This window comes from Equus caballus, chromosome 7 (assembly GCF_041296265.1).
Source record: "Equus caballus isolate H_3958 breed thoroughbred chromosome 7, TB-T2T, whole genome shotgun sequence".
NCBI classification, from domain to species: Eukaryota; Metazoa; Chordata; class Mammalia; order Perissodactyla; family Equidae; genus Equus; species Equus caballus.
The window spans coordinates 38983353-39009391 of NC_091690.1; the positions used below are offsets into that span (position 1 = coordinate 38983353).

A 26039-nucleotide genomic window follows, 5' to 3' on the forward strand; every position below is an offset into this window, starting at 1 on the left:
GCTAGTCTGCAGAGAGCATACCCTGTGCTAAGCACTTTGTATCCACTGTCTTTGTACTACAGCTGTATGCGCCATGCACTGTTAGCTCCCATTCTACAGTTTGGGAAACCGCGGTTTTTCAAGTTTCAGTGAGGAGAACGCGGGCCCGAGCCTCTGCGCCCGGCGTGTCCCCATTTCTCCCTCCCGTCCCCGGGCCCTCGACGTCCGGGAAGTACACACATAGAAGCAATACATTTTAAATGAAACTCGTTAACGTTCCTCTTGTTAAGAATCTAGGTCCCTTTCTCCTTTCCGGGTTTTATTTAGAACGGCTTCAGACTACCTGTTTCACCGCTACTCCCACAGGTCGGGCAGAGAGTATCCTCATTCTCTCAACTGGACGGAAATAAGTCAGAGAAGCTGGCGGGCCAAACTAAAGTTCCTCCCTTGTTGAAAAATGGTGGTTCCAAATAAGGCCCAATCTCCGCTCCCCCGCTCGGTGCACGCCTGCCCTCAGCTCCTGTTAGCAGGTTGGGACATCCTTGAATTGGAAACCACCAAGGAAAAGGGCAGGGGACCTTACGTTGGGTTTCTGACCAGACCAGAGTGAACCAAAGAGTCAAAGCGCTGTTGTAATATTAAAAAAAAAAAAAAAAAAAAAAATTAACGATCTCAGTACTCTTGCAGCTTCACACACACTAACAAGGAAGATGTTTATTAAAAAAAATATTTATTAATTTTTACACCTGCTGAGTAGCACAACACTATTAACACTATAACTCACTGAATGTACAATAAATGTTCACATTTAAATAACAGGATAGGGTAACATTTTCAACCTGTGGGTCATCTTTAGCATCTCATGAAGTGCTTTTTAGCCCTAGACATCTTAAGAGTTTTTTGAAAGGATAATTCCAAATCAGAAAATAATTCAAGATCAAAACAATAGGTTTTTCCAGAATAACAGGAATCTTACATGATGAAATATCTATTTATGTGGGCACAAATTAAACAATAAAAATGTAAAATCTATATGTAACCTACTCCAGAATTTTCAAATGCACTGATCGAAGTCTACAGTGCCAATGTGTCTTAAGAGAGACCACAATATAAACATTAGCTACACACATTTTTTCCGAATTGGGTCTTCAGATGGCTTATAATCTGACATCTTTTTGAATCCAAGGCCTTTTGAAAATCTATTACCTTGGAATGAATGTGCAGGATACCTGATCTTAACACAGTGTTGTTTGGCTTGACCGCCACCTGCATCTCTGGTGAATAATAGACAAATTAGTTTTACTTATTCCACATAAGGACAAATAAAAAAAAACTTAGATGGGAAAAAGACAAAGAGGTCCTTCCACAATATTTTGTTCTGTGTATTTTAAAACTTGAAATAACTGGCATAAAATGAACATTCCACTCAGTGATAATAAGTTATTCCTGAGGGGAGGGGGAGTACCTTGTTGGTTCAAATTAAAAAGGACAAAATAGGGCCAAATTTAAGGTATAAAAATTAAACTGGACCTTTAGGAAAGTCTAATATTCTTCACCTAGCAAGTCTTTGTAGACTGGACACTAGGATATTTACAGTCATTACATTATGGGACTTTAGGACCCAGAGTCTCTATTTTGTGACTAAGGGTCAAGGTTTTCTATTAAAAATATTGACGTTACCTCTTCGTTACCAAAGACAGAGTCCATTTTCAGTTTCTACACATTTACCAAGTAACTTTCTCAAGTTCTTTTAGTGTCCAAATTTTCAAGGATAACTAAATGAATGAGGTCTCAAAAATAAAGTGCAAAATCTACATATTAGTAAAGTTATTTCAACAGAATTGTTTACTTTTCAGAAAGATATCTTTACCATAGAGAAGCGACTATACTTCTTAATTTATAGAACCAGTTTTTACCCAGAAATGTAAATAAAATAAATTAGTTAACTTCATTTGAAACTGAAGTTAGGTCTTTCTGTTCTGGAGTGATAAATTCTACCATGCAATAATTACTCTAAAAATGTGTTAGCACGTCACAAAAAGTTGTTAAAATACATACTGATTTTTGTAATGTTTTATGTGTACAACTGGAATGCACAGTAAAAAGAAAGGAAATATTTTTCCCCATTGAATTCATAAGCTAACAAGACTCTAAACAGGAACACACACTTCAGGAAAACTATCATTGAGGCAGATGTTTTCTCCTCTCTCAACTAACAGTGTAATATTCTTAAATATGGATTTCTTCCAGACTCCTTGTAATTACCTTAACATATTATAAATGGTCCCCACATTTTTATTTTTCCCCTAAGTGTAAAGTTGGTCATCTTACCAAAAGGTCCAGATGAGTTGCATTATGTTTAAGTTAAAAATATTAAGAAATAAAGAAGGCCACCTTTTCATCCAACCTTAAAGAATGTTCATTTTAGGATAGTATTAGAAGTACTAAAATACACTGAATGCTGTGAGCAAGAGTTGAATGTACACCTGGTAAGAGCAAGGAATTCATCCTTTACCAATGAATGATAAATGGCTCCTGCAAGGCAAGACAAGGTTTCAGTGCTTTTAACTTTACATATATATATATATATATATAAAATTGCTTTAGTGATTTTTATTGGTACCAATATCTCCAATATCTCCTTAATATAACCCCAACCAGAGAAGAGGAGGCAATGCTTTAATGTAGGAGTTTAAATTCTGCTGACATCAAGCAACCTTTTCTCTTACTGAGGAGTCCAGCGTTGTGGAGTAGTAAAGTCAGATCTGTCAGAACATGAGGTTCTAGCCTAATCCGCTGATGGCTAGCATCTATGGAAAGCACTACCAATAGCCCAACAACAGATTTCCAAAAAAGGTGATTTTTTTTTTTAAATCAGCAATAAGAAAAATTTAGATGACAGCTGTTCTTTCAGAACATCACTGTCAAAGCTTTGTTTCATCATTGTTATTTTCATATTCAATAGGCTCCCTTTGTTAAATTACTGAAAACACAAACTCACAAGATGAAGCAGTTCTGACCTAAACATGCCCATAAAATGCCTCGTCTCCTTTGGTGCCATGGCTTGGAATTAAGAAGTCTAGTGGCCGTGGACTTGGCACATCCTTTCTCCACCTTTGGTACAAACACAAAACACCACATAATATTTCCACAAAGGAAAAGTAAGGCTTAACAATGTGTTAAAAAACCAACTCAAGAGCAAGGCAAATTTTCTCCATCTTGAAATCTACTTTCCCCTGAAAGACCTCCACTCTGTGGCAGAAACTCCTAAGGTTTGAAGAGTCAGTTTGGTAAATATGACCTTGATAAAATAAGTCCCAGTGTATGTATGAGTGTCAAAACTGTGGTTTCCAAACTCTTGATGAAGGATATATCTTAAAAAGAGTTCTAATTGTCAGAAGCTTTTGGACGTATGAATGAGAAAACACATGATGTGACTGCTCCATTCTAGCTCAAGGACAGAAGTTAAGGTTTAGTGATATGCACTTCACTGCTTCCGTTCCCGTTGGTGGTGGTTGTAATGATGTACTGTGTGGGCTGCTGTTGGCTGGTGGTCTGGGGGTCCAAGTCACTGTGTGCAGTTGTCTGAACCTGGACTCCCCCGGAGAGAGCAGCAGCTTGCTTTTCCTCCAATTCTGGTTGACTTTCTGATAACACAAAATGACCCTAGAGCAGAAAAAGGATCTTTAGAAGTCTGAGGTGGGGGTTCTTGGGGTGAGGGGGAAGGAATATGCAAAGAAATGTTACCAGGGGACACCAAAAAAGGCACCTATGGGAGATGCTTTACCTATGTCCTTCAGAGAGGATGGATCAATCACAATAATAAGACTACAGAGGTAATTTAAGGGAGCACCTTAGTTCTACCAAATGATAAGAGTAAAGAACTTTAGGTATAGAAATTTGCGTCATGATGGTAATTTACGTAGGAAAGGAAACATGTACTATTGCACTGCTCTTAAGAATTTAGAAATTCATAAAATAACATTGCTATCTGTCAATTAATGTTTAAGATTAATATAAAATGGATCAAAGAAGAGATCTTTGAAGTCTCCTTAAGGAAGCAGAATGGCCCCCAAGAAAGGCAGGCAAAATCAGTGGTTCCCAGACTTCAGAATTTCAAAGACCAGCAAAATTAAAAGTAATAATAAATGTTCCCAAATTTTATTTTGTCAAGTAAAGTCATTTTTAAAATGCTACTGTCAAATGAGAGACTTTTTTTTTTTTTATTAATGTTATGATAGATTACAACCTTGTGAGATTTCAGTTGTACATTATTGTTAGTCATGTTGTGGGTACACCACTTCCCCCTTTGTGCCCTCCCCCCACCCCCCCTTTTCCCTGGTAACCATCGATCTGATCTCCTTATCAATATACTAACTTCCACCTATGAGTGGAGTCATATAGAGTTCGTCTTTCTCAAATGAGAGACATTTTAACACTCAAAAGCCTAGGAAGAGCACAACCTTAGAATAAATCCCTTACACAGAATAAATTTAGCTTTATGAAAACATACATTGTCCTATTTTTCCTCATTTTTCCTCTGATTGTGAAAACTATTTCCTTATGTTAACATTTTTAAAGAAAGAATGTGTCAGAAGAAGGATTGGTCAGCTACATAGGCTGAGAAAAAGAGAAGCCACAGAGGAAAACTCAGACAGTAGCCTTTCCAAGCACTGTCCAGAAAGAAGCCATAGCTAAATACCCACGGGATCTATCCAGGGCCACATGTTCTGAGTCCACACTCATCAGGCAACTTTCTGATTATGATGTGGTTTCTCATATGGGTCTTTCTCTAACAGGAGGGGCTGGTTCTCTACCTAGGGTCCATGGACCCCTGGGCAGTCCATAGATAGGTTTCAGAGCATGTACAAACCCCTGAAAATGTACATTAAATTTGTGCGTATATATATTGTGGCAGGGGGACGGGAACCATCATTGGCTATAAGCAGATTCCCAAATGAGTTCCTGGCCAAAAAATAGGGAGAGTTAATGGGTCCAACAGGGAGCAAAAATTCCACTGATCATGCCAAGACTATTCCATTTTACATTAGTTATTATTTTCATTGACAAAGTGTTACTCTGGATTTATACATCTCTCCTAAGTCTAGTTAATGTGAGTTTGTGTGCTAAGAAACGAGTGAGCTTTTAGTATGCTTTGAAAAATAAAAAATCAAGTTTTTGAGGCCACTAGACTATCCTGCTCCTCTTTGAAGCCTCTTGGGAAACAAATGATCTTCCCCTGGGAACATCCCACTATCCCTCGCCACTTAAGAGTATTTTTCTTAATTTAAACGTACCCACTTCTAACAACTTAGAGGCAGGCCAGAACAAACCAGTGACGATAAACACAGAGGGGGCAGATGCAATCTACATTGACCTGCCTGACCTAAATATAACAAGATAATTTATGGCAAGGGTTTTCACCCTGGGGTGGGTGAATTGTTTAAAATAGTTTAAAAGAGCTCCATAATAGATTCATTATATTATTCTCTCCCAAACCAGTTAAGGACCAATAGTCATGAAGATTCATATACTTTCCAAGAAGCATATAAAAAGGTGATCAATTACAAATCTATATGTATATGGATCTAGGAGGTTCATTCAGTTATTAATTAAATAGATATTTATTGATCATTTGCTATAGCCCAGCCACCTGTGCAAGGCACTGAGGATAAAGAGACCCAGGAGTTCACTGTCTACTGGGAAAAGATAGACAGTAAACCAATAATTAAGATAAACTGTAATAAGGGTTATAATCTAGCACCACAAAGTGTTTTGGGAATACAGAGAAGGTACTTCCAACTCAGATTTGGAGAGTTGAGGAGTAGAAGATAGGGGCAGGGAGGGTGGGGCAGTATGGTGAACAGGAAAACGCTCCTGAGCAGCACAGCTTACCGGAGTAACGGCCTTCACTTGACCAGTGGTGACAGGAGTTGCCACACCACTATCTGTAATCACAAACTGACCTGGGGGAAGTGTCATCATTTGAATCTCGGATGCTGAAAAACAGGAAATATTCATAGTCCAGTGGTCTCAGACTTTCATACAAGTTGTAGAAACAAATACCTAACCAGTGACCACATTCCCCACTCAGACATTTTCCATGGATTTGCTTGCTGTGAGAATCTTACGATGATATGACTTTTTGATGCAGTGAAAGCATCTCTGATAAGAATTAATTATATGAGGTTAGTAGAGAGTTACCAAATACTGGAAACAACACATCTCCCTCAAATGTGGCTTCTGAATATTAAAGACAAATATGCAACAATTTTTTAAAACCTTAAGATAAACTACAAAGATTTACATGTTAGCTCAGTATTTTTATCTTTTATATTCAGATGTGAATTAGTAGCACAATGTGTCCACTCCTGCCTAGCAATCACAACTTAAATTTTATTTCACCATCAGTATTATTAAAGCAAATTAAAAACAAAGTTCTCTCTAGCACCCAGTTGATAGTCTCTAAATAATATTTTCTACTAAAAGGGACCAGAGCTTTTTGGGAAAATGGCTGATTCCAGACCTGAGGCAGAAAATATATAAGATGAGCCCAGAACATAGTGTCATACCAGCATGCGAGATGCTATAAAAGATGACAGGGACGTGTGGAAAAGATACAGGCGCCAATTTGAAGACGCTCCCATTAGCCAAAGACAGTATAATCTGAGCCTCAAAGAGAATTATAACTGCAATGGTTTGAAACTCGCCAAATGTGTTGAAATTCCTGAGTATATAATGACACTAGGACACACACACCTCTCATGGATCACCTTGAATAATACCAGGAAACAAGTCATTGTTTTGACAAGTGGTAAATAAAGGGGATGAACCAGATATTTAAAGCATTTATCCTGCCATTCCTGCACAAACTGTGCCTCAGAGCAACCTGGTAGTTAAAGTCTTCTAGCTAATTAGTGAATAAAGACTGATAGAGTCAGAATATGACAACTATGCAATCTGTAATGAAAGAGTGGAGCAAAGGAAAAAGAGACACAAGCAAACATTATGTCCCTCCTGATGGGAGTACACACCACAGCTGTGAGTGTCTGGGGGCCGGGGGGGGGGGGGGGGGGGGGGGGGGGGGCGACGGTGAGAACCTGAATCTGATCAAGCCTGTAGATCTAATTGCCAGTCTACAGGAAATAAAAGGGACAGGAAAAAGCATCTTAAATGATAATATAGCGATGCCAACAGCAAAATCAAGACTGTGGGAAATTCTACAGCACAAATGACCCAGTTTCTTCAATACATAAATTGCAACTGAAAAGAGAGAGAGAGAACACATATATTAAAAGAAACTCATGGGCCAGCCCTGGTTGCCTAGTGGTTAAGTTCAGCATGCTCCACTTTGGCAGCCCAGGTTCTGTTCCCAGGCGCAGACCTACACCACTTGTCTGTCAGTGGCCATGCTGTGGTGGCTGCTCATATATAAAAAGAGGAAGATTGGCAGTAGATGTTAGCTCAGGGCAAATCTTCCTCAGGAAAAAAAAAAAAAAAAGAGGGGTCGGCCTGGTGGCATAGCAGTTAAGTTTGCGCACTCCGCTTCAGCAGCCCGGGGTTTTCCAGTTCAGATCCTGGGCACAGACTTACACACCACCTATCAAGCCATGCTGTGGCAGGTGTCCCACAGATAAAATAGAGGAACATGGGCACAAATGTTAGCTCAGGGCCAATCTCCCTCAGCAAAAAGAGGAGGATTGGTGGAGGATGTTAGCTCAGGGCTAATCTTCATTAAAAAATTTTAAATTTAAATTTAAAAAAAAAGAAACTCAAAAAACATAATCAGTTGCAATGTATGGCCTTTATTTGGAACCCAATTTGAACAAACCCATTAAACATTTAGGAGACAATCTCGGAAATATGAACACTGACTGGATATTTGATAGTATTAAAGAATTACTGTCATTTACTTTTTAGGTGTGATAATGGTACTGGAGTTCTGTTTTTAAAAAAATATTCCTTTGGTTTTAGAGATATAAAATATTTACGGATGAAATGCTATGGATTGTTATACAGTTGGAAGGCTGGGAGAGAATGACAGTAGGGTACAGACTAGACGAGACTGGCCTTGAGTCGAAGCTGTTGAAGCTAATAATGGGTATGGGGGTGTTCATTATACCATTCTATTTTTGTACATTTTAAATTTTTTCCCTAATAAAAAATTTCCATTCTAGAATCTTTCCTCACATTAGAATGCTAGCTCATACTATTATTACCATGGTTATCTGCATCATTCCACATTTCTCTCACAGAATTAAACTTAGTATAAACATCAGTCTATTTACAGGATTCTACTGGTATTTACCATGAGCAGGAGCCTTTCCCTGACCGGAAACTAGATTCAGCCGCCCCAGGACCACCAATATTTAAGAGAACAGATTGTAAAAATAACTAAATGGTAGAGTTTGAGCCTGATTCCATACCAAATCTACATATATAGCCAAAGATCAATCACAACAGAGACGGACTCAAAAAAAGAAATTAAGGGGCTGTCCCCATGGCACAGTGATTAAGTTCGCATGTTCCACTTCGGCGCCCAGGGTTTGCCGGTTCGGATCGCGGATGTGGACGGAAGCACTGCTTGTCAAGCCATGCTGTGGCAGGCATCCCACATAAAATAGAAGAAGACGGGCATGGATGTTAGCTCAGGGCCAGTCTTCCTCAGCAAAAAGAGGAGGATTGGTGGCAGACGTTAGCTCAGGGCTAATCTTCCTCAAAAAAATAAAATAAAATTTGGGGCCAGCCCCATGGCCGAGTGGTTAAGTTCGTGTGTTCTGCTTCGGCGGCCCAGGGTTTCGCTGGTTCGAATCCTGGGCACAGACATGGCACCACTCATCAGGCCATGCTGAGGTGGCATCCCATATGCCACAACTAGAAGGATCCACAACTAAAAATACACACCTATGTACTCAGGGGCTTTGGGAGAAAAAGGAAAAACAACATCTTTAAAAATAAAAAAATAAATAAATAAAATAAAGAAATTAATAGTAAGAGAAAGATCAACGCTGGCCTTCCTAACTTCTCGGTCCCTATTCCTCCTAGTTCCTACTATTAGGTCTAACTGTTACCTCTATTCCTATTTCTTCCACCTCTTCAGTCATAAAAGTCTCACACTTTCCAGCTCATACTCAAGGCCGTTGTCCCCACCAAGACTGTTAGCTTTCCTGACCTTCGGCAGCCAGCCTCTTACTGCTTCTGTAGCACTATCTCAGGGTTTTGAAAACAACTACTCATCTCTCTCTCTCTACTGGATAATGTCTTTGAGCCAAAGACTATCTTATTAGGAGAGGCAGCCTACTGGGTTGGTTCAGAGTGTACTCTCTGGAGCCATCCTGCCTGGGTTCCAATCCTCCATTTACTCGCTCTGTTCCTGAGACAAGTTACTCTATGTCTAAATTGCCTTATCTGTAAAAAGCAAATAACAATTGTGCTTATCTCATGCGGTGTTGTGAGTACTGAAGGTGATATATATGTGGTTTAGAATCATTACTGGCACACAGTAAGAGCTTAACGAAAGTTGGCTAACATTATTATTGTGTGGTATTACTGATATGAATGTCAATATTAATCTTTTGTATACCTAGGGTCTAGCACAGTGATTGATATGTGGGAATTCAATAAATATTGGTAGAAGAGGTGAATTATTACCATCAACATATCTTACGTCCATCTATTCTACTATTTAAACCACCTGCTTACACTTCCTCCAGCGATATTCCTAATGTCTCTGAAACGGGTGGCTCTGTAAGATGAACACACTGCCTTGAATTTTGTCATGAAACTCTTTCAATACATGTACTACAGAGTGTACAAAATGGCCAGTGATAATTTAGTCCAGAAAATCTATTATAAAGCTGATGAAATTATGACCCATGGCTGCAGATTCCCCACCCATGACCTGTAACATTATCCCCATTTCTTACTTACAATAGCCGCGGAAGGAATTCCAAGCATTGGGTAGGTATGTGTGTTGTACAGAGGAGCTCTGCGGCTGCTGCTGGAGGGTCTGACCTTGTGCAGAAGACCCGCCTGGTATGTGGGAGGGGCTGAGCCCCTGCTGCGACTGCTGGGAAGAGGGGCTCAGAGGCTGCACGGCAACCAAGAGAAAGCGAAAAAAAGAAGAGGAAATTACAAATTTCCGACATAATTAAAGGCTCACAAATAACTGAAGAAAACAAATCAGGCTAATATGAATTATGATACTCACAGTATTGTTGCTAAAATAATATTGTAAACAAGAATAGAATTAATAAGAAGCAATCAAAACAATTAAGCCCTAATTAGTTTTCAAAGGATTATCTACAAGAGTATCCAAAAACTTAATTTCAATAAGCTTGTTTGAAAGATAAATGAATGAAAGTATAATTGCCTACATTATAAAAGGTTAAAAGAATTGAGAAGCTAAATAACGTGCCTATGTCACAAAGCTAATCTGTAACACAAACTGAAGCGGGAACCAGCAGTGATGGCTTCGCTTGAGGTGCACTGGATAACCCCAGCCGCTGGGCGGAGAAAACCCAGGTGAATGCGCAGACAGCCCGCACACAACTCATTCCCATCTCTGGATAAAGCCCAAGCTGCAGAGTGCCACCCAAATGCTCCACACTCCACTCCAAACTACCTTCCCAACTTTTTCCCAAATATCACTTCCTGTTCCTAACCTAATAGTTTTCCATACACATACCATAATTTCCCATCTCTGTGTCTTTACTCACAAGGAGAGCATATTCAGATCATAACGCCTTCCCCAACTACCCTCTCAAAATCATATCCCTCCTTCAAGACCTAATTCAAACACCAATTCCACAAAAACATCCTTGTTTCCCTGCTAACCATAACCCTTCCCTCTTCTGAATGCCTGTACCTTATCTATATACCCACACACCGTCAGACTCCTGCAGGCGTCTTGGTCAGCCCTTCTCTAGCTGTGCCCCTACTCATATGAGGCAAATGGATGTGCCCACCTGGAATGTGCGTCCCCTTCTAGGCCACACTCTGGGGACCACAGCCCTCCCATTCCCTATGGAAATGGCCCTGTACCCTTTCCTGGGTCGGTCCTCTTGCAGGGGTCCTGTCTTCTACAGATGGGCTCCTCTAAAGGGATTTGGGCACCTGGGACTAAGGGGGTGGCTAAGGGATCACCATTCACAGGAGTGTGGACGAAGCTGAGACATGCGGGTCAGGGTGTCCATGTGGATACACACAAGGCCCCGCAGGGTGCAGGATAGAGCCTAGGGGAGAAGATAGGGGAAGCAGTCTTTAGGAAGCCTGTCCCTGTGCCTCCACATTCTGAGAAAGAACTCTGAGGAGTCCTTCCTGGCCCTCCAGCCTCAGGTTCCTTTGACAAACTTAAAAGTGTGATGCTGGGCTGGCCCGGTGGTGTAGTGGTTAAGTTCGGCGTGCTCCACTTCAGCAGCCCGGGTTCGCGGGTTCAGATCTTGGGTGTAGACCTACACCACTCATTAAAGCATGCTGTGGCAGCATCCCACATGCAAAAAAATAGAGGAAGATGGGCACAGGTGTTAGCTCAGGGCCAATCTTCCTCACCGCCCCCCAAAAAAATAGGGCCGGCTCAGTGGCACAGCGGTTAAGTTTGTGCACTTCGGCGGCCTAGGGTTCACCAGTTCAGATCCCAGGTGCAGAGCTATGCACCGCTTGTCAAGCCATGCTATGGCAGGTGTCCCACATATAAAGTAGAGGAAGATGGACACAGATGTTAGCTCAGAGCCATCTTCCTCAGCAAAAAGAGGAGGATTGGCAGGGGATGTTAGCTCAGGGTTAATCTTCCAAAAACAAAAAAATTGTGATGCTAGTGGAGGTGGGAAACTTGGGCCCCCTCATGGATAAAAACTGCCTGTCTTGGTCTGGGAGAAGTAATGAGAAACCTCACAGCCATGGCAGATGGCAGGCAGCAGAGCCTCTCACCCCAAACCCCACCAAAAACCTCCAATAAACAGGAAGGTAGAGAAAGTGCATGTTTACCCTATGGATTTCTACAGCAATTGGAAGGGCTCAGAGACAGCCAAGGAGGGAGAAATCCTTTCTCTCGGCTTCTTCTCGCCCCAGTCTGGTGGCTGTCAGTGCTATCCATGGTGTTTGGCAAAAAATGCAATTAATTTTGAATTGGCACTATCCATATTCTTTAGCATCAATTGCTACTTTACATATATCTTTCAATTTTGTCATTACAAAAGTATGTGCCAAGTAGGAAGATAAAACATTTTATTCAACAGTTTGTTAGCTCGATTAGAAACTTTCAACTACTCAGACTTATGGCATGCAGACCTTGATTTGTACGCTTGTCCTGGAACCTCTGAATATCAGAGGTGGGCCTACATGCATCTTTCATGGTAGAGATGCCTTCACTTCATATCCTATTTACTTGTACACGTGTCACCTCCCTACTACACTCCAAGCTCCTTGAAGGCAAGACCTAGAAAAGTTTCACGCGAAGGGTAAAACTTTAATAGTTTTTTTGAATGGATATAGCTATGCTATCTCAATAATAGACTCGATCATACAAACACAGTAGTACTCCACAAAGTCACTGTTCTAAAATTATAGAACCAGGGGCCAGCCCCGTGGCCGAGTGGTTAAGTTCATGCGCTCTGCTTTGGTAGCCCAGGGTTTTGCCGGCTCGAATCCTGGGCACAGACATGGCACCGCTCGTCAAGCCACGCTGAAGCGGCATCCCATATGCCACAACTAGAAGGACCCACAACTAAAAATACCTATGTACCGGGAGGCTTTGGGAGAAAAAGGAAAAATAAAATCTTAAAAAAAATAAAATAAAATAAAATTATAGAAACAAGTTAGTAATTGCATACTATCACACAGCCATTTAGAATAGGAAGCAAAGGCCAGCGTTGTCTCTAGGAATCATCTCACAGGGCTCCATTTAGACAGAGAAGCTAATCCCTTGATGTAAGTATGTCCATAACACAAATATAACAATTGGAGGGGAAGGTAAGACTCTGTAATTAAGGCCCAAAAATAACAGTATAATTTCAATAGTCAAGGAGACTAGGTCTGAAGACAATGTCTCTTCACTCTTATTAATCTCCGGGCTCCCTGAGACCATAGTAACCTCTGTGAATAGTGAATGGTGACGCGTACCTGGGATGACGATGGCGCTGAGGCCGTGGGCTCAGTGACCTGGATGTGCTGCACCTGGATGGCATGCTGGGTGTAGGTCTGAGGATCGTGGAGCTGGCCAACATCCACAGTGGACTGCTGAGACTGGTGAGGGGAAGTGGCCTGAGGGATAAGAAAACCAAATGCATACTGACTGAGGTTATGAGAAATATTTCCAGAGAAAAAGTTCAGCCAAAACAATATTCTAACAGAAATATAACAATAGATGAAACTTCAGATCCAATGCTTCACCCCCCAGAGAGCCCATACCTAAGCCAAACTAGCACAAATTAGAGAAAAAGGTAGTTTTAAAAATTATGCTGATAGGGAAATGCAAACCAAAATCGCAATGAGATATCACCCCACACCTGTTAGGATGGCTTTTATCAAAAAGACAATAGATAAAAAATGTTGATGAGGATGTGGAGGAAAGGGAACCCTTATACACTCTTGGTAGGAATGTAAATTGGTACAGCCATACGGAAAACAGTATGGCGGTTCCTCAAAAAATTAAAAATTAAACTACCATATGATCCAGCAATCCCACTCCTGGGTGTATTTCCAAAGGAATTGAAATCAGTATCTCGAACAGCTATCTGCACCTCCATGTTCACGGCAGCAGTATTCACAATAGCCAAGATATGGAAACCTAAGTGCCCATCAATGGACGAATGGATAGAGAATATGTGGCATATACACAATGGAATATTATTCAGCCATTAAATTTTTTGTTGTTTTGTTGGTGGTGTTGTTGACATATTAGTTTCAGGTGTATAACCTAATAATTCAACATTTGTATACATTGCAAAATGATCACCACAGTAAGTCTAATTAACATCCATCACCATACATAGTTACAAATTTTTTTTCTTGTGATGAGGACTTTTAAAGATCCTGAGAGACAAAAATCTTAATTGTTCTTAACACAAAAAAAGAAATGATAAATATGTGACATGATAAAGGTGTTAGCTAACCCTACAGTAATATAAATGTATCAAACCAACACATTTGTACATCTTAAACCTACATAATGTTATATGGCAATTATATCTCAATAAAAAAATTACGTGATCACTGCCCAATGTCATTAGATATTAATAATAATAATAACCACTAACTAAACATTTAGGAACGTTCCAGGCAAAAGAAGAAAAATTATCCTTCTAAACATGAGTCACTAATGCTATTAAATTCTGGAAGAGAAGGAAATAGAGGGAATATAGCTCCTGGTGACACGCTGAAGGAGAAGCTCTCAGGGATCAGAACTCTTCATCCCTTAAAATTCAGTGAAATTTAATGACATAACCGTTATCAATTAAAAGAGATCAAAGAAGAGAATTTGCTTTTAGCTTGTCACTATTAACCCACTAGAACAGTGATTCCTAAGCTTTTATGTATCACAGACATCTTTGAAAATATGGCTCAAGTACAGACCCTTTTACCAGAAGGATGTACGTATACATCACATTTTACAGGGAACTTCAGGGATTCATAGGTTCTTCCAAAGCCTAAAATTAAGAACCTTCCCATAGGAAAACCAAAATAAAGAGTCAATAACAGTGGCAACTTCCAACTTCCTGCTTTCGTATTAGTTTTAAATTTTCAGAGACCAAATTATTTCAGAACAACAAGTTTGTTCACTTGTGCCTTGAGTACACTTCCTCAGCATAATTAAATGAAACAATAGTTCTGGGAGGAGTCATTCTTTTAGCTCCCTAATCAGTAGGAATGAGCTACTAATCACCTGGTAGAAGGAAGATAGTCATACCTCTATACTAATAAGGTACTGACTGATACTCAGAGATCGAATCAAAATTATTCCCTACAACCTCCCACGGACAGAAGTCATTGGACGCCCAGGTAGGGACTTATCAAACTGGCTCCTCACCAAGTAGTCAACCTGGGTGCTCAAGGAGAAGGATTCAGAAGAGGCTGGAGGAAGCTCACGCTAACAGTGTCCTGCAATAGCAGAGGAGCACAGTATACGCTGGAGCCTAAAATCCCTTGACTACTACCGACAGAAATCGCTTACACTGCTAAATCCAGACCCTCGACAGCCTGGGGGTGGGGGGAAGTTTGACGAATGCCTTAGACTCAGAACTTACATGCAGGAGCACATTATATAGGGTCCAGCTCCAGCACTGAGCACTGGGTGCTCTGATGGCCCCAGCTGCCATACTGGCCAGTGGCAATACAGCATTCAGGAAGGTCAAGAGAAACAAACGCAATACGGTACCGGAGCCACCTGCACCACTTGCAGCTGTATATGCTGAGGCTGCTGAAGACCAGATGTGGACTGCGACACAGGGATATACTGAATTCTCTGGTAGTCCCCTTGTGGCGTTCGGTAATCTGTTGTCAAGGTCTGGGACAGTTCTGTCATGGCTTGGGTTAGTAGGTCTGTTGTCTAGAAAAATCACAAAAAACACATTAGTTGGTACCACTACTGCCTGCAGCTATTTCAGTGCTCTTAAATCCTACAAAAATTTAGTTTATCTCACTGGTGGATCATGGAACTACAAATTAGATAGAAAAAATCCAAAGTTGAGAAGATGTTAGAAGATTACCTATATCTCCATCGATATCTGTCTGTCTGTGTCAGGCACAGTGGAGTTACCCTAGAGGTTCTGACGATCTCATAGCGAATGAGCAGCACCGAAAATTTCTTGCTACCCTTTTACAGAGAGCTTTGGAAAACACTGACTAGGAGACCCAATCAGAAGCATAATGCCTTGTATAGAAAACTGAAGGATAATGGGCTACATTCACCGCCAACAAAATGACAAGACAGACGTGGCGTTGACACTGAAGGCTCCTGAAGGAGATGAGATGCTCTTACCAGTCTCACACTTACCACCACGGTCTCTCCAGTAGCACTATCTGTAGTTAAAACAGCTGGCGTAGCACTGATCACCGCTGTTGTCAGTGGTGTATGCAGGGTGTTAGGGAGCTGGGCATACTCTGGATGCTTCTTTCGAATGTGTTGTACCATCTTGGTCTGAAAAATTATGGCAAAACCAGGAATAATTACTAGAATTAGTTATTTTCAATCTTTCTCAAATGTAAAAACCCTCTCTTTTATGTTATGCCTTAAAAAAAAAAATCAGAGCTACACTGACTCTGTGCCCACCCTTCCTAAAGCAGCACGATGCTATAAAAAGGAAAAAAGAAGAGGCTGAAAAGAATGTAAAGACTTATGTGAGCCCACGCCATCAGGCAAGTTCAGAACACCTCCCAGCATCCCCTAACCCACCACACCTGCAGCAAGCAATCACAGGGACCTCCCTACAACAAGACCCCTTCTCAAGAACCATCGTTGCACTTCCTGTAGTACTTCCGTACGCCTGCGCTCATAGACTGTGAGCACAGAATATTCAGACGTGAGACCCTCAGCAGGCCAAGGAAACAGGAAACCAGTGGAGTGCTCAGGCTATCAGATGGCGCTAATTCTGGGGAAAGTCACTCTATTCTCCTCCCATTCTGTCTGTGCTTCCGGTCCCTGTTCTCAGGAAACAGCTCCTTAGCCACCTGCACTAGGAACACACCTCCACTAGTCCCCCATCAATTCAGAAGAAGCCATCAGAGCGTCTGGATGAGACGCCATCTTCTCTTACGAGGTTCCTGAAATGGCGGTCCTGAGTGAGATTAGCTCAGAAGCCTTTCCCATACCTTGCTGCTGTACTGTTTGGAGCAGTGAGGGCAGCAGACGGGAGGGGTAGCTATGGTGCCCGTGAGCTGGGTGTGGGTGCTCAGCATGGGGTCTGGCTCTCCGGGGCCGGCAGGACGAAGTTTCCGAATGCTTGGTGGGAGCTCAGCCCCCGGATGGTTCTTCAGAATATGAGCTTTCCGCTTGCTGGCACTTTTATAAACCTGCAAATTCAAACGCTTTGCCATGAAAGGAGTACACAGTTCCACTTTCTTACTTAAAGCAAACTATCAACAATTTCATTACAAGAAAATGAGAAAAAGTATTCATGTAGGCAAAAATAAAATATATTAACAGATATATTGAAGAATAAGGATATAACATAAATTAGAATAAAATAATAATATAATATACATACGCTAGGCATCTTCCTTGAATTTATATATCTAACATAGTAATCGTAAAAATACCCTTTACCCTACAGTTTAAACGGTGGATATACAGTCATAGAAAGAGAACTGTTTCCAAGGTCAGTTCACCCTTTAGTCTATCTGTGAAAGCTCTCATGACATATGTCGTTGACTACTAGATGCCAAAGAGTCTTCCAAAATGGCAAATCTAATAGCAACTAGTGCCTGTAGTGGTGAATCTATGCTTAAAAAATATTTCTTACTTTTAAGCTGACACAGCTACATTGTAAAAGGAAACAATATTACAGTGAAACAATAAATGTGTATTTCCTTTCCGTCTTTTTTCTAACTGCCCCAAAATAAAGAATGGAATAGTACAAATAGAGTACTCCACCACAAAACTTTTTCACATCCTCCTCAACCTTCTAGAAACCCAAAATCTACCAAATATTTTACAAGTAGGATGATAAACACTCTCATTTCAGAGCTTAGGAATTTAAAATGAATTCATATACTAAGCTCTTGGTAACAGCCTCTTCTTTTGTAACAAAAATCACAGAGAGAAGGAACAACAAGAAAAACAAAGCCAGCTAATTCTTAAGAAAAAAATTTTGGCTTAAAATGAGGCTGCACTTCTAGCGCTTTCTTGTCTGAATGGAAAACTACTGAGAGACAAGGAGCCATCTGTTAAGAGGAACTGCAGGGTCCTAATATATATTTATCCACGCAGACAAACTGGCTCCGAGCTGGGCTCCCACGGAGCGCGCAGAGCGAGGAGCCTCCCTTACCTTATCGCAGTACTGACAGAAGTAATCGCGGTTGGGCTTGATGATGGGCAGAGTCAGCTCCGGCACCTCCTCTATCTTCATGTCTGGGTGCCTCTTTGATAAATGATTTACCTAAAGGGAAAAAATAAAATGAGGACGAGACCCCCATCACCAACAAATGCCTCTAATATTGACTGTGAGAAGCGGAACTTCTCTGAAGCAATGCCCCAAACAATAAGGCATCTGGCCAGAACCAGCGTCGCCAGACCCAGCTGAACTGAAGCATTAACAGTCACTGTCAACGGGAGTTAACAGTAATTCAGCCAACTGCTGAAGGTGAATCGGGTCACCGTGGATCCCATTCACAGTCTTCCGCTGAAAGAAGTGCTGCTGGGAAGAGGAAAATTACACTAGCGTGACTTTCTTTGGTGAATCCTCCTGATGTAAACCTGCCTTTCGTCATTTAGTGCCCTGGCCTCACAGAGGACAGTGAATGAGATACAAACTAAGATTCTGAATTTTAAATAATTCTCTATGACTTTAGCTCCTGGCAGAAATACATTCTGCAAAAACTGTAACAAGGTCAAAACGAATTGAGAGCAGTGAACTGGCCATCCGGTGTTGCAGCTCACCGGGGTTCACGCGACCCGCCCTCGTGGAAAGTTCCCCTCCACTGCCACTTCATGTATGAAAAAGGGAGGCATTCAAGAGAACAATGAGGAGAAGGCAAAAGACCCCACCAGAAAGTACTGCGTTCCTGAATAAGAACACAAAAGAGAAGAGGGAAATAAAACATGATAAGAGCGGACGTTGAGAAGGGTAAAGCAAAACAAAAGCAGTAGTGAAAGTGACAGAGAAAGACCTCTTCCAAGAGGTCACCAGAGAAGGAGGGCAAAGGGAACCTGGAAAGGAGAGAATCCCAAATTGGGAATTGTTTGCCTCCGTTTTATCCCCTAGCCATTGACAAAACCTATTGACCAGTTTAGTACAGAAAACAGCACAAAGCGGTGGCCATGAAGAGAGACAGGTGGGTCTGGAAGAAGGCAGAAGCGGAGCCGCTCGCACTGACCAGCATGCCTCGCCTGCGGAAGCCCATCATGCACAGGCGGCACTTGAAGGTGAAGCTGTCGTAGTCCGTGGACGTGATGCGAGGCTTGAACGTCTTGGAGCGGCTGATGCGGTCAGCTTTCTTGGCCTCCCTCTCAGGATTATGCATCCTTTGCATATGTTCCCGGAGTTTGTCTTTTCGCTATTTAGAGAGAATTTTCGAAAAGGGAGGGGGGTGAGGAGTAGGGGTAGAAAAATTTTAATTGAAGGGATAAAAAAGAAATCAATACAAGTTGGCAGTAACACACCTGCCACGACACATCCGGTTGCTAGAGTGCTGGGACACACAAAGGCACGGCAGAAGTCAGGGGATCACTCTGTCCACTAGCACAAAGGGCCTCCCGGCGAGCCCTGCTTTAGAGCGGCCATTCAATTTGCAAGTTACAGACTGAATTTTGAGAAGAAAAAGTTTACTTTTATGTAGAGGAGATCAAAGGTACATGGAATAGTTTGGTATTAATACAAGACAAATCAATAATGAATGATAGGTAATACTGGCTTCACAAAGCCATGTGTAATACTCAATTCCCACACATTTTCACAAACATAATGATCTTCCTCTAAATCCCAAATGAATTTAAGTACCTCTCATCTGATGGACTTAGAAGTTCACGTAAACAATTACACTGTCCACTGGATGGAGCGTATGGTCTAGGCCACAGCTCTTAGTTTGATGATCAAAACTAGTGATACATGTTGCCGTGAATCCATAGAGAGAAAATGAGGCGGAGCCCATCCTGAATAAAACCAAACACAGAAACTCCCAGCTCCCTTATCCAGGGAGGCTCTGCTCTTGGACATAGGATTAAACTGTTTCTGGTCTTATAAAGACTTTGAACCTTTCTACCAGACCAGTCCTTCCCATCTTTTCATACAGGGACTTTTTTTTAACCCCTTAATTTTTCAGCACACTTATTTAAGACTATTTCTTGAGTGCCTACCTAGTATCAGAACCATCCTAAGTTTAGAGTTCCAATGCCAGGCCCCCCCACCCAACTCCCTCTTCTGCGAAGTGGTTATGACCCAACTGTTTTTCCTTCCTACCCCCACCCACCCTCATTCCTGGAAAGCCCAGGAGAGAATTTCATAAGTTCCTACTCTGCAGTAAAATTTGGACTACAAACACTGCCCTATGTGGCATAGTGGTTGAGTGTGTGGCTCCGCTAGGGCAGCTCAGGGTTCACAGGTTCACATCCCGGGCACAGACCTAGCACTGCCCATCAAGCCATGCTGTGGCAGCCTCCCACATAAAATAGAGGAAGATTGGCACAGATGTTAGCTTAGGACCAATCTTCCTCAAAAAAAAAAAACCTGCCCAAAATGACAGTATTTGTCTTTAGTCCAGATACAGTGATAAAGTTCTCCACCTCAGACCTCTGTTGCATTTGTACTTTTTTCTAAGCATCAGTATTCCTAATTTCCTCCCACCTATTCCCTTTAAACAGACCAATTTATTTAACTGAATCGTTACATAAATCCCAAAGTCTCATACTGACACTGCAGCATGCAGTGCACGCAGTGACAGACTCGTCTATTGAATGCCAAACCTCCACAAGGCCTCTCCATCCTAACATCTCCACACCAAATTCCTTATCCCCCCGCTCTCTCTTCTCTTGCCTAAGTCTTGCTCCAGTATCAGTAGTGTTCCCAAATATCTAGCCTGTGAGCCGCAAACCTCAGGTCCTCACGCCCACCCCTCACCCTTTCATCCACACTCAAGGTCCTATCGGCTCTCCCTCGGACGCTTGCCTTGCACACGTGCCCTCTTCTCCACGCCCACTGCCTGTGCCTCCGTTTCAGCCCAGCTCTAAACACCCAGGAGTCACTTCACCAGAAGTCTAATTACTGAGCCTAACAAGCTGGCTGAACCTACTTCTCTGGCTTCACCTCACCACTGGCCTCTCACCGTGCCCTCCATCCTCCCCTCTCACCATCTCCTAAATATGGAATCACCTTAGTCTCTGCCACTCCCTCTGCTTGGGACATCTTTAGCCCTCCCTCATTCCTCATCCTCTCCCTTTCTCTAGCAGCTCTCTCTTCCCCACCCCTTAGTGAATTCACAAGTGTCACTTCATCTGTGAAGTCTCCACAAACCCTTAATCGGAGGTAATTCTTCTCATGGCATTTTACTCTTTTCTCTACAGTGGTAGCAATAATACTCACTTACTGCACATGTCTGATTTTCCCATTAAATTGTGAGCTCCTTAAAGTCAGAAGACCCCACCTTGTCTTTACATATGCTGCCCTCAGTTAGCAGGACACTTACAATTGAGTATAATAAGCACTATGACAGGGTCACAGGTGAAAGGTCCTATGGGAACACATAGGAGAAGCACGTAACCCAGTGTGGGGGATCAAGAAATGCCCCCAAACGAAATGACATGAGCCAGGTGGAATGATGAGAGAGTCTGAAAGTCTATTTCAGGAGGGGGGTGGGAAGGAGAGCCAGTGCGAAGGCCCAGGACAGACCATACACACACTTAAGTAAACCCAAGCCATTCAGTACAGCCAGAGCACAAGGCGGAAGCAGGACTGGGGAGGTCGCTGGGGGCCAGGTCCTGTAGTGTCTTTTAAGTGATAAGCACTTTGGGATCTGTCTATGTGAAGAGCCATTGAAGGGTTTTTCAGAAGGGACACCACATCAGATTTGTCCTCTAGACATTATTCTTCTGGTTATAATCTGAAAAATGGATTCAGAGTGTGTGGTGGTTTTGTCCTGTGTCAGCTCAGCTAAGGAGAACCACATTTACACAGACGCCCTGCCCAGTGTGGTTCCAAGTCAGTCGCCGACAGAGAGATTCGCACAGATTGGAAGGGAGAAACGAGGCAGCAGCCGCGACGCTCTGCGGGTCGGATGCAGGGGCCAGTGCACCCCTGCTTATCCTATCCTCATGGTCTTCCTGACTGCCGGCCTGCTGGCCGACTCCGCGTGCACCACACATGCAGCCACACAGTCTCCCATAGAAAGCGCCAGTTCTCCCTCAGCAGCCCACCCTGCAGCGGGAGGGGCCTGGGCTCCCAGACTTCCGGGTAAGTTCTCATTCGGCCATCCCAGCCAGGGCTTCAGAGGGTGCAGTAGTGACCTTTCTCTGATCCTCCCACTTCTCCTTTCAGAACTTACTTTTCCATCTCCTCCTGTAACTAAGTTCTTACTCCTATAAGAAAATCCCGTAACGCTCATAGTGGGTATGCTTCCCTGATTGAACCCTGTCTAAAATACTGGGTGAAAGTAAAGGAGAAAATGGAAGCAGAAAGGTGTTTTTTATATGCCTAGGTGCTAAAATGATATCTGGCACAAAACAGGCAATCAAAATGCTGAATAGGTAGGGTAGATGGCCAACCAGTTAACATCGCAAGAGATCTTTTTACACATATTGGGGTTTTTTTAAATTAAGAAACAGAAAAACACCTAGACCCATTTATACTTTCCACATCAGAGTTCTCTACAGAGTTCTCGATCACGCTCTTATATATAGAAAGCCATCAAGAGTCTATTCCATAAGAGACACACCACAAAACTTAAGCTTGGAAAACTACTTTCTATTTCTCTTTAATGCCTCCATATTCTATATAAATACAACCTTTTACAATTAGTTTCCCCCCAAATCCATTTCTGACTCTTTTCCAGTTTCTAGGACAGAATGACCTAAAATCATACTCAGCAGAGTATCTCTCCGTGACATCTTCGCAGAACCATTTGACTTCCCAACAAAACACATTTTATTGTTTTCACATTTATTTGTTTGAGTCTTATCTCTGAGTCTCTCATGGGTTTTTCTTTTGCTTCTTCTAAATTCCAGGCAGATTACTAATACTCATTATTTTTTATTTTAATCCTCGAAGTCATTAACATTCCCCAAAGTAGTCCAAGCCCTCCTAACATTCTGCAGATTTCCCACCTCGATTAGATGGCAGTCCTGCTGCCCTCGGGGCTTATGCTTAGTAAGTGCTCAATAAAAATCTCTTGATTTGAGGGGGCCAGCCCAGTGGTGTAGTGGTTAAGATCGCACATTCTGCTTTGGCGGCCCAGGGTTCACAGGTTCAGATCCCAGGCACAGACCTATACCACTTGTCAGCCATGCTGTGGTGGTGACCCACATACAAAATAGAGGAAGACTGGCACAGACGTTAGCTCAGGGACAGTCTTTCTCAAGCAAAAAAAAAAAGAGGAAGGTTGGCAACAGATGTTAGCTCAGGGTGAATCTTCCTCAGCAAAAAAAAACATAAAAAACTCTTGACTTGATAAGTAAATGTATTGTTCTCTTAGGAATTCCTCAATAGCAATTTACTTCTACTCATTTTACATTTGGGTTCCTTTAGAAGATGCATTATTACTCTGTTTGGGGATCTGAATTAATTATTTTGGGAAATTAAGGTGAGTTTTTTCCTTAACTTTATTGTAATTACTAAATCAAACCTGAGGCACAAAACGCATCTCAAGTCCAGTTCTTCGTAGGCAGGTGATAAACGGATGGAACAAACAGGCACTTGTCCTTAGCCTGACATCATTTCAGCGGCCACGAGGACAACCGTGGGCTGCTCCCTGGTTACATACCTTAAACTGCTTCCCACACGTGGAACACAGGAAGTCTTTGCGGTCTGAGTGTCGGAGCATGTGGAGTCGCAGTTTGTCAGGACGACAGAAGGCCTTGTCGCACTCTGTGCACTGGTAGATCTTCTCCGAGTGGAAGCTTCGCACGTGTTTTTTCACCTGGCAGGGAAGACAGGAAAAGTCAGGGGACTCAGGCCGCAAAGGAAATGACAAGAGGCAGTTCGTCACCACCAGAGGGAGCCAAATGCATTCCCACAGCTTTTCTTCCACCTGGTGGTGCAATCAACCAGATGTGACTGAAACTTGGCCTCACCGACAATGCTACCCCAGTCACAAAGGAACAGAACAAGCAGCCAGAGGCCTCACAGGTCTCAGCCGCCCTAGGACCTGAACGGGAGAAAGACCAGGGCTAGCTCCCTCAAAGCCCTGATCACATGGAACCCATTTTTCTTTAAGATTAAAAGCAGAGTCCCTTTGGATTTAAATGAATCTTGCTAAAAGTTATCTATAGGAAGACAAAAAATAATTCTTTCTCACTTTTTCCTGCTCCCAACATATATAGAAGCAATTTAGCCCCTTTTAGTAATTAGTCCTTTTATATCTGAAGAATTAAAGACATGAATTAGATGATATAAAACCCATTACCCACTTATGAGAACACCACCAGTGTCATTTCCCCTTAATTGGGACCTTTTCCCTGTACTTTTAAATAACTTAAATAAAGGAACACGGCCTCTGAACTCTCCCAGCCATAAACATCCAATGAAGAAGAGCTACGGATGGGAGCTGAGGAGTGAGTCACATCAAACTAGTCCTATAGGACATTTTGCTGCATTATTTTTGGAGTCTCTTTTGCCACTAGAATCTGCCTTAAAGCAACTTTTCTAATTATTTGTGTGAAGTGAGAAAATTACCAACACTCCCAACACTAGCAGAACTATGATTAAACCCTAGTCTCCTTTTGCTTTGGCAATTTAAAAAAAAGAGAGGATATTTTGACTAGATATTTAGATTTAATTATTCATCGACTAGCATATAATAATATCATCACTTGAAGTCCACATGAAATCATGAATATTCTGGAATTTATCCTCACCCATTTTGCTCCAGAATATAGTACAGGAGAGGAGGTCAGTGCTTGATATAAAAGTATATTACATGCCAACTTTCTCTTTGTTTTCTTCCAAAATGTATAACCTTAGTAAAGCAAGTCAGGTAACCGTAGTGAGAGGAAATGTTTCCAGGCCAGCAAATGGGAACACATCTTCTACAGGCTCTATATATTTTATGAGTAGTGGGTTTTGGCAAGGACTAAGAAAGACTTTTTTAAAATTATAACCAGATCTAGGTGTTTACTACTTGTAATAGAATTTAAATGTTTAAATGCCGATGTCTGATTTGGACAATTAAGGGTCATAATAACCTTTTGTTTATCAAAAGTAGTTTGACTAAAAAAATATCATTCTCAACTGTAAAGTTGTTTCAAAGAAGGGATGAAAATGCAGGTGATAGGCAGTCTTGATTTTCAAAAAGTTGAAATTTCTTTTACCAAAAGGAGAGATACGAGAATCTCAGTGGTAGACACTTACCTGGATAAAATCTGGGAACCGTTTCTTACAAGTTGGGCAGGTGAAGTAGCCATCATTGATATGAATGGCCACATGATCTTTCAACAAATCAAGGCGGTCAAAGGATTCTGGGCAAAAAATGCAAGAGTAAGTCTTCTGGTCCGAATGGAGCTTCATGTGGCTCTCTAAGGACGCACTGCTGATGAAGCCCTTGTTACAGAGGTCACAGGTCAACGGGCAGTTCCCCTCCCGCCCGTGGAAGCGCACATGTTGGTCCAGCTTGTCCTTTTCACGGAAGGCCTTCCCACACTGCAAACATTTAAAAGGCCGGAAGGACTTCCGAATAAACAGATGCTGAAGAGCTGCATTCTGAAAGACACACACAAATACGATAGTTTAGTTAGGAAATTAAACGTGCAAGCGCTCACAAATTAGAGAAAGAGGATGACCTCTGCAATCACAGACTTTCCAAAGAAATTAAACTCTAGGACACAGCTGAAGGGAGGTTTCTCTGGTGAACATATTAAAAATAAGCCATCCCAAAGAAAGTCATGTTGAAAAGACAAACTTTTTCATGTTTCGTTTTATGTCTATGTATGTACGTTTTCTTTCGAAAGGATTCAAGTCACATTCAAAAAGTATTCCCAGTAGAGGATTTGCAGAATAAAACAAAGACCAGAGTGGAGTAACATCAAAACTGAAGGTCTGGAAGGAATGACTTGGGATGAGTCACACATGCATGAAGGAGGTTGGAGCAAGTCAGCAGACGTTATTTCTTGAAGTCCTTGAGAAAAAGAACTAAGCTTGATTAAACTGTTTAGCCAAAAAAAAGGTAATAAAAAGAAGTGAAGGGTAGTACTTCTCAGGGGCTGG

At 41.9% G+C, this 26039-nt stretch overlaps 1 protein-coding gene across 2 annotated transcripts in view; it reads right to left on the reverse strand.

Moving 5' to 3' along the window:
* Nucleotides 1-2642: 2642 nt before the first annotated feature.
* Nucleotides 2643-26039, reverse strand: part of PRDM10 (PR/SET domain 10) — an 89172-nt gene continuing 65775 nt past the window's right edge. For both annotated transcript variants that reach the window (XM_070272967.1, XM_070272966.1), the window contains exons 12-22: nt 25188-25535; nt 23602-23757; nt 19009-19188; nt 17961-18071; nt 16786-16986; nt 15971-16114; nt 15353-15523; nt 13099-13239; nt 9910-10069; nt 5875-5978; nt 2643-3645 (exon numbers count right to left, since the gene is read on the reverse strand). In XM_070272967.1, the coding sequence (XP_070129068.1) occupies nt 3445-3645; nt 5875-5978; nt 9910-10069; nt 13099-13239; nt 15353-15523; nt 15971-16114; nt 16786-16986; nt 17961-18071; nt 19009-19188; nt 23602-23757; nt 25188-25535 (1917 nt within the window). In that variant the 3' untranslated portion in view covers nt 2643-3444. The remainder of the gene's footprint in view (nt 3646-5874; nt 5979-9909; nt 10070-13098; nt 13240-15352; nt 15524-15970; nt 16115-16785; nt 16987-17960; nt 18072-19008; nt 19189-23601; nt 23758-25187; nt 25536-26039) is intronic.